At 39.3% G+C, this 9,311-nt stretch overlaps 1 protein-coding gene across 3 annotated transcripts; it reads right to left on the bottom strand.

Annotated features, from left to right (window-relative positions):
* Positions 1-3,522: 3,522 nt before the first annotated feature.
* On the bottom strand, positions 3,523-8,245 carry LOC123309261. 3 transcript variants are annotated; one of them, XM_044892282.1, is made up of 2 exons: positions 8,024-8,245; positions 3,523-4,912 (listed from the first exon to the last, which is right to left on the bottom strand). In XM_044892282.1, the coding sequence occupies exon 2, from the start codon at positions 4,841-4,843 to the stop codon at positions 3,905-3,907; it is 939 nt and encodes a 312-aa protein (XP_044748217.1). In that variant the 5' UTR covers positions 4,844-4,912; positions 8,024-8,245; the 3' UTR covers positions 3,523-3,904. The 3 variants fall into 3 exon arrangements, with proteins under 3 accessions (XP_044748217.1, XP_044748216.1, XP_044748215.1); XM_044892281.1 differs by lacking the exon at positions 8,024-8,245 and adding an exon at positions 6,727-7,507; XM_044892280.1 differs by having other exon boundaries at positions 4,770-7,971.
* Between the last annotated feature and the right edge of the window lie 1,066 nt (positions 8,246-9,311).

Below are 9,311 nucleotides of genomic sequence, written 5' to 3'. Positions count from 1 at the left end.
AATAAAATAGCAGGATTTGGAATTTGGAGTACAAAAGAAAAAACCCTGAAATATAATACAAAAACAATAATTAGAATATTCCTTCTGGAGAATGATATTTGTCTTACCCTTGTTGGTGAGTGGGGTTGACGTAAAGGTATCGGGAAATTTATATCAAAAATCCTCGATTAACGAGTTCAGCAAAAAAAAAATGACGATGCCTTATTATAAAATTTCCCTTTAGGTGAGGGTTTCAAATCCCCGAAGGAAATATCCAATGATATAATATCTATCCTCGCCTTATAGCTACCATAAGAATGACATTTCTTTTAATCGTTGCCCCAGAAGGAAAATCCGTACAAAAGGAACAATAACATACGAAATGGTAAAAAAAACTGATTTGTTCGAACTCGGGCTGCATGCGAGTTAAGCGAATATACGCTAGATAAACATAATTCACACATACACTACTCATCAATAAATTGAAAGGGGAAAAGAAGCGTAACAACCCCCCACTTGCAAAAAAAAAAAAATTTGTTCATAAAAAGGAACAAAATAAAATGGTCCAAAAATCGGACGATCACACTATAGGTTATTTTTTATCGCTGACATAATTAAAACATTATTACTATTCATGATATTCCACATTCGTCACCGGTTTCAAATCCTTAACATTCCACGTTCCCTGGTACTTATCATTGTCATCGCTCAACTCATATGTCCATGGAGATACTTTTTTTCTAATTTTGAAGGGACCTAAATATTTAGGAGCAAACTTAGCGGTGAAATACTGTAACGCGTCGGACAAAACATAGTTTTTTCGATAGACATACTGTCCAACGGCGTAGCCAATATCGCGTCTCCGTAAATTATAATATTTCGAACTTCGTTCGTAAGCGCGATTCATGTACTCTCGAATGTCTTTATACAATTTTGAAAATCCTTGAACACGTGATGGCAATTTATCGGGAATCTTAATTTCCACCTGGGTACCGGATTCCGGAGAGAAGCAATGACTTTCCCCATTCAGGTGCATTTCCGAACCAAAATTCACGAAGTATGGGGAATTTTTAATGGTTTCATGGGGAGACGAACGAATAGCGCATGCAGCTTTCTGGAGGTACTTATCCCAGTTCCTATGATTATCGTTAACGTAACAGGAGATTATGTTTTTCATTACTTTATTCACGCTTTCTGTATGGTTAGCTTGAGGGTGGTAATGAGAAGTATATTTAATTTGAACTCCGTACGACGAAATGAACTCGGAAAACTTTCTACTCTTGAATTGTGGTCCGTTGTCCACTACCAGAGATTTTGGGACGCCAAACAACATGAAAACCTAGCGACCATCAAACCCGCAGGCGCCTTCTGAATACCTTTATATTTCTGACAAACCTGACATGCTCTTATATAAGAAGACACGTCTGCTCGCAATTTTGGCCAGTAAAATCTTTGTAATATTTTTCCTACAGTTTTATTCAAACCCAAATGACCAGATTTGGTATCATTATGATACAAGGATATGATTTTCCTACCGTCATATTTCGGAACGAACATCTTCCAATATTCACTATCATCGTAAGTCAACTGTGGATATTTTACCTTGCAATATTTTAACAATTTTTTATCGAATACCTTCCAGCTAGGATAACAAGAAGGTTTAAGTTCGACACGAGATATCATACTAGCGTACCATTTGTCGGGTATACTACTTCCGATAGTTTTCGTCTCAGCATTTTCCGTAGACAATGTATCTACTAATGGTCTTACATTTCCACGAAATAGTACACTACTGATATCCTTTTCTACAGACCTACTTAAAAATCCGGAACAACATTCTCTTTACCAGGCCTATGAACTATTTCAAACTCATAATTTATCAAGGCTAAAAAGAACTGCCAAACACTCTAATTCTGTGGTAGTAAAAATTCTTTCATTGCGTGACAAAGATCTGCTGGCGTAAGCTATTACTCTATCGCCGTCAGGATATTTTTGACTTAAAACGCCACCCAAACCAAAACCTGAAGCATCGCATTGAACGACGAACGGTAAATCAAAATTCGGTCAAGCTAATATAGGGGCAGTTACAAGGGCATGTTTGATGACCTGAAATGAGCTTTCGCACTCTTCAGTCCACTTAAATATACTATTTTTCTTGAGGAGATTATTCAAAGGAGCAGATATATGGGCAAAATTTGGTATAAAGCGGCGATACCAACTCACCATTCCCAATAAACTACGGAGCTCTTTAGCTGAAATCGGTCGGGAAATATTTACTATAGCTGAAACTTTCTCAGGGTCAGCTCGCAGACCGTTTCTGTCGACTATATAACCCAAATATTTTATCTCAGACTTACAAAATTCATTTTGGAGCGATTTATCGACAAACCCGCCTGTAATATCCTAGATATAAGCAGATTCAGAATCCAGAGATGTTCTTCGAAACTTTCAATAATGATAACAATGTCATCGAGATAAGGAAAACAATATTCAGTTAACTTCCCGGTTATTATTTTGTCAATGAATCTCTGCCACGTTGCAGGGCTGTTACAAAGACCAAAAGGAAGGCGATTGAAATGAAATAGTCCCCTATTAGGTACGGTAAAGGCTATATTTTTTTGAAGTGGATTCCATCGGTATATTCCAGAAAGCGCTTTTTATATCAATTGTTTAGAAATAATTTGCCTTTTTCAATTTATCGAGTATTGTAGTGATTCTGGGCAAGGGGTATGCATCTTTTACGGTGACTCTATTTAGGCGTCTATAATCAACGCAAAATCTATAGCTGTTATCCGATTTCTACACAAGAATGATTGGGGAAGACCAAGGGCTGTCTGAAGGTTCAACTATATTATCTCTTAGCATTTGATCTAATTCGGAATCGATCTGCTTCTGTACTGGAGGGGATACGGGGTAGTATCTTTATTTAATGGGCGTTTCATCAGTTAGACGAATCCTATGGTGAACCAGATTCGTTAAGCCGATTTCCGGTCTAGTATGACTGAATACCTTCTCCAGCATTTCATCGAGTCTTACTCGTTCATCCTCAGAGAGAGAGGTTTGAGTAAATATATTATCTACGCATATATCTGATGCAAAATTCCATTCTTTAGATCGTAAGTTAGGAACAATTCCCATTTTCCGCCAAAAATCAGCTCCAAGAATGAGCAAATGGGTAAGCGATGGTACTACTAAAATATCTACCAGAACTGTGCGATCACAAACCTGAATAGGCACCGATACATAACCTAACACATGACACTGGGTGCCATTAGCGACAGTACAATGATTTCCCGAATATGACTTAAGAGGTAAATTAAGCCTCTTCAAGATTTCCCAACCCGGGCCGCCTACTATCGTAGAGGATGCTCCAGAATCTAGTAAACCTAAAAACTTTATATCATAAATCGATACCTCCAAATATGGTCTCTCATCACTCCCAGCACTTTCCATTATATAATTACTAGATCAAATGAACTTACCTGAAGTTCGATCGTAATTATATGAGGCGTCCAGTCCGAAAATATCACCTAGAATACCATGTAGTACGTGTTGTCATGTACGTGCGCACAAGGTTTAAAGATTCAAATCCCCACTCCGCTGCTCCATATCCCCGCTGTATCCATGCCCGACTCCTCATTACTTCAAAGATTTTTGGCAATTCCCAGGGCAGGGATTTTGGGTAGGGTACTAGGTGATATTTTCGGACTGGACGCCTCATATAATTACGATCGAACTTCAGGTAAGTTCATTTGATCTAGTAATTATATTTCGGCGTCCAGTCCTCAATATCACCTAGAATACCATGTAGCTGTTTAAAGATATAGGAATTGCCAACTCATAGTAAAGTAAACGAAAGAAAATTGTGATTTATAAGGTTTTATTAGAAAATTAAAAAATTTAGGCATTAAACGAAAATGTGATTCTAACCTTCCGAACTATTATTATTGAATACAGTTTCCATAAATGTATTTGTTTCAGCTAAAGGTCTATTATAGAATTTATTGAAGATGCGGGAGGAAGAGCTCCAGCCGGCAGATCTTCTAATTGCGTCTAGAGGAAGGCCCTTTCTGAAGGCATCTGAGGTGGAAGCATGTCTTGTAGAATGTGGGTTGTACGAGTCACTTATTCTAGATGCTTTCAATATTTCTTTCACCCATCTACTCAGCGTTTGTTTTGAGGCCGTTCCATGTGGGCTCTTGTAGGTGATGAAGAGGTTGTCATTTTCCCTAACAACCTTCGTCTGTAAGAGATATTGTTTAAGCAAGGAAGCTGTGCATAACCTCGACTCTTCTTTGAAATATGGAAGGTTTATGAAGGGTTGAAACCTCCCTGGACCTGAAGTCTTTGTATGATCAGGGATGAATATTTTGATGCCCTCCTCGGTTTCTTGGATGTTTGAACATTTGATGAGAGATAATGTCTGTATCCTTTGGCCCGACGCTAATGCTAGTAGAGTTACTAATTTCATCGATAAGGATTTTAGATCAGAGGATGTTGTGTTGCGCAGGTAATCTAAAACCTGACTAGGATCCCACGTGGTGTCGTATTTTGCAGTAGGTGGTCGTTTACGGAACACACCCTTCAAAAAACGTTTTATATGGGGGTGATTTCCTATATCGTTCGGCATTATTAAGGATAGGGCTGACCTGTGACTGTTGAATGAACCGTAGCTATTATTAGATGTCTCCAAAAGGTTCTGTAGAAATGCTAAAATATTGTTAGGGTTTCCATCAAAAGGTGAAAATTCATTCTTATCGCAAAAATTCCACCAATGTTTGTATGTGGTATTGTACTGATTAATGGTTGAAGTAGAAAGTGAGCCGAGTATTGTATTGATTGCCTCCCTGGGTACGCCCTTCATTATAAAGGCTTTCCGGATAATCTCGCGGCCACCAGGGTAAGTTGGTCTGCCAGAGGATGAGCTGCATTGCTGTAGGGAGAGATCAATAAATTACTCTTTGGTTCAAAAATTATTGGTGATTGTGTGATCAACTTGAGAAAAAGCGGGTACCAAGCTTGGGATTTCCAAAGAGGTACTACAATTATACCCTCAGCTTTTTCTTTTGAAATTTTCTGTAACACTCTGCTAATCATGGCGAACGGAGGAAACGCATAGAAGTATAAAGCCGACCAATCCAAAGTGAATGCATCTACAGCGTATGCCCCGGAATCCCTATACCACGATATATATTTTTTGCATTTATAGTTATTAGCAGAGGCAAATAAGTCAATTTCGGGAGTCCCAAAATTTCTTTCAATTGTCTTAAAAGCGTCATTATTTAATGACCATTCCGTCTCGGGAGGTAGAATGCGTGAAGCCCTATCTGCCTGCCAATTGTCCTCCGATTTTATGTATGATGCGAATAACACTACATTTTTCGTTTCGCACCACTTCCAGATGAGACGAGATAGCTCGTTCAATTCTGGATGCTGCACGCTGCCCATTTTATTTATGTAAGAAAGTGCAGTTGTATTGTCCGTTCTGATGAGAATCTTTTCATCGAAAGAATATTTCCCGAAGAATTTCAGTCCAAGGAATATCGCCTTCAGCTCTAGATAGTTAATGTGCTTCAATTTATCTATTCCTGACCACCAGCCATGGGTGCTCTCACCCATGCAGTACGCCCCCCATCCTGAAAGGCTAGCATCGGTGAAAACCTCTAAATCAAATTGATCATTTTTCAATGAATTTTTCGAAGAAAATATGTTATGATACCACCATTGCAAGTCCGGTGTCAACTCTTTCCCAATATACATAAAACTATCAAAATTTTCGTTATTCTTGCCAAGAGCAAGAAATTTAGCCCTTTCAAACCTTTTCGTGTAGAGCCATCCGTATTTGACGGCCGGACAGGCTGATGTGAGAGTTCCGATAAATTGCGCAAACTCTCTGATTTTAATTACCTTACGTTTCTGAAGGTTCGATATTTTCTCAAGGATTCTCATGCGTTTTTCAATCGGAAGTTCGATGGAAAGGTCCAAAGTATCGAAAATGAAACCTAAAAATTTGAATTTGGTTTGCGGTTTCAGAGAACTTTTTTCCTCATTAATAATGAAACCCAAGGAGTTTAGTAGTCTACAGGCTTTAAAAACGTTTCTAGAGCACTCTTCTTTTGAGATTCCAAGTATTAAGAAATCGTCCAAGTAATTGACGCATATGATTCCCTCGGAACGTAGTGTTTGAATAACTGGTTTCATCAATTTAGTGAACGTATAAGGTGCCGATGACAAACCAAAACATAAACAGTTGAACTCATATAAAGTGTCACGAAAAAGAAATCTCAAATATTTTCGATAGTCATCATCAATAGATAGAAGATAATATGCGTCTTTTAGGTCAATGGTGGCGCCATAACAACCCTGAGTAATCAAGCGTGACGCCGTTCTCGTGTCTTCCATTTTGAAATGAGGGGCACATACAAACAAGTTCAAGGATTTTAAGTTCAAAATGAAACGTTTTCCTCCATTCGTTTTATTAGCAAGAAAGAAAGACGATCTGAATTCTCCTTGCAAAGGAAAACATTTCCGAATGGCATTCAACTTCAGTAACCTACTAATTTCCTCCTGAATAATTTGTTCTTCAGATTTTGAAAATATTTTCTGACTAGGGATATTCAACTGTAAAGGTTGACTGTTGAAAGGAATTTTATAACCTTCAATCCAGCTAAGCACAACAGGGTTTGAAGTTATTTTCTGCCATTCCTTAATGAATAACTTCAAGCGACCAGCTAGTCCCTCACTTACCTTAGCTAACGACGGTTCTTCCAGTAGTCGTTCTGGTGCTTTCTCGGTTCCTGTTTCTGGTTCTCCCAACGTTGAGGTCTGGAAGATTGCCCTTTTTTCTGCCTCGTCTCTTCCAGAAGACGGACTGGGCGCCTGTAGTTTAAAGTGTTCTTGGTTGGATTGGGTTTGTATTTAGTTGACTCCCCCCCTTTGTTTTGACTACGTCGAGATTCGAAAGAATTTTGCAGTCTCAAATCTCTACTGATAGTCTCAAGGTTTTTAGCAGTCTTGATAGTCTCGGATAAATCTGCCCCGAAGAGATATTCTCCTGGGTTCGATTTGACTACCAGGTCTCTTATGGTTTTGTTTACAAGGGGAGCTATTAAATTTCTTCGTGTCACAGACACTCTATGAAAAACATTCGCTAGAATGCGACTAGAATCACTCAAATAGGTTAGTAGAGTTGTCTTGTACTCTTCAGGAATATTTTCCCTGTTTGCCAAGATAAGGTTCATTCCTTTGCCCAAGGCACATAGACCTTTGCCAACCTGGTGTTGGATCTCTGTATAAGATCCATCTCGAGCAACATTTGTCTTCGAAAGGATGGCTGTGATTTCATTGTTTAATTTTGGAGGTGCTAATAATGTGAGGTTATTAGGCATTTCATATCTCTGCAGGAGGTTTTCGATTTCCTCCTTCTTGAAACCTTTCACTAAAATATTTTCCCAAACGGGGGCTATCGCGCCATGTAATCCAAATTGGGTTTCCAAATTTTTATTACGATCGTTATTTCCGAGAATATGTAAAATATTCTCTGACAGCTCTTCCTCTAGTGTATCCTCATCTGTATTCAAATCTAATACGTCGTCTGTAGGTTCTGTAACACTGTATGCATCTACGGAACCTACTTCAATAGGGGGTGTAGTTGCGAAATTGTCCGTAGAATCTGCACGAAATCTACGTGACACTCTGGAGGGAGACTTACTGTGTCGTCTTTGCTCCAAATGTTCATCTCTTTCCACCCGTCGAAGTTTCTCTGCACGAGAAAGCGATCGGTCAGTGGAACCGTTCTCTGCACGAGAACGAATACCTTTCTCTGCACGAGAAAGAGAGCGGGATCTATGTTTGCGTTTGCCATCTTTGTCTCTACGGCGATCGTCTAATCTCTTTTCCAATTGTTTAATACGTTTCAGCAAACGCTTCGAACTAGATCTTTCCGACGAGCTGTCTGAACTAGAGTCCCGTTTATGCTTGGATTTTCCCATGCTGTAAGAGAACCCTGAAATATCTAGTTATATTTTAGATGATTTCCACTTACGTGTCTTCTCCGAATCGAATTATTTTATACGTCGTATTCCGTTAGTTGAATCGACAACCTCGTACGCCGAGCACAAGAAACACAATGAGGAGTCGGGCATGGATACAGCGGGGATATGGAGCAGCGGAGTGGGGATTTGAATCTTTAAACCTTGTGCGCACGTACATGACAACACGTACTACATGGTATTCTAGGTGATATTGAGGACTGGACGCCGAAATATAATCTAATATGGGGGAGGTCTTATCCGAGTCAGGAGCCGCTAGTCGACCATCTTGTGCTCCGGCCTGGCGTTTGCCCGAAACTTTGAACGATCCCTTGAACAGGAAGGACATGTGAGAACAGTATAGTCAGGCTTATTACAACGATAACATCTCCTTCCTTCAGGAGCTTTGCAAACATTCGCCCTGTGACCTATTTGTCCGCAATTATAACATTTGAGCTGTGATTCCACAGAGTCAACATATGATCTACAAAGGTTATTCGAAAATGAAGTAGACGGTTCGCTATATTCCGCTTCTACCGCTGCTAAATCTGGCTCTAACAAATGAGAAACCCTACGTGAGGGAGGGGGCTTGAACGACTCTACAGACGCTTTACACGATTCCAGTTTTCTATCATACTTAAGTAATTCATCTATAGAATTTATATCCATTAAACCCAACTGGGTCTGGTAAAAGGGTGCTATGTTACTTAATAATACTTTTAGACGTAATTGCTCCGAAACAGGAACTGTCAGGCGATTGAACAAATTTGTCATGACAGCTACATACATTCCTATAGTCTCATCAGGAGATTGAGTGCGGTTTTTGATCTCGTCAAACAACTTGTCATTATAATCAACTGGTTGAAATTCCTCACGCAATAACTTCACCAAAGCAGACCAGCCTTTGACACGACTTCTCGAAGCACGATACCAAACTAAAGCTTTACCCGAAAACAAGTCTATAGCGGAGTTGAACAATTCTTCATGAGTCACATTTCTCGCTATCCTCAAATCCTCAACACGTTCCAAAAAAGCACTAAGAGAATATGAGCCTTTCTCTCCAGTGAACTTCAAATTCCACTGAGAAACTGAAATCTTTCTGATTTTCCCTGTACTGACGACATTTGAAGAATGTGAAAGGTTATGTGGAAGAGCATCGACATCTGATTCAGTATCGGATGAAGACACCTCCGAATTACTACTTGAAAGTGAAACTTGAGCGATTCCCAGACCTAAACTATGTTCTGATAGCAAGAGTGAACGGTTATACTGTTTAACTTTCTTATTCAAAGCGGTTTGTTT

The sequence above is a fragment of the Coccinella septempunctata genome, chromosome 3, assembly GCF_907165205.1.
Source record: "Coccinella septempunctata chromosome 3, icCocSept1.1, whole genome shotgun sequence".
Lineage (NCBI taxonomy): Eukaryota > Metazoa > Arthropoda > Insecta > Coleoptera > Coccinellidae > Coccinella > Coccinella septempunctata.
The sequence above is the reverse complement of the archived record's forward strand: the minus strand, read 5'-3'. Positions and strand labels throughout refer to the sequence as shown.

What these genes read in the sequence shown, in the direction of transcription:
- LOC123309261 (XM_044892280.1), bottom strand. Translation starts at nt 7,970, where the DNA reads ATGGGAAAATCCAAGCATAAACGGGACTCTAGTTCAGACAGCTCGTCG.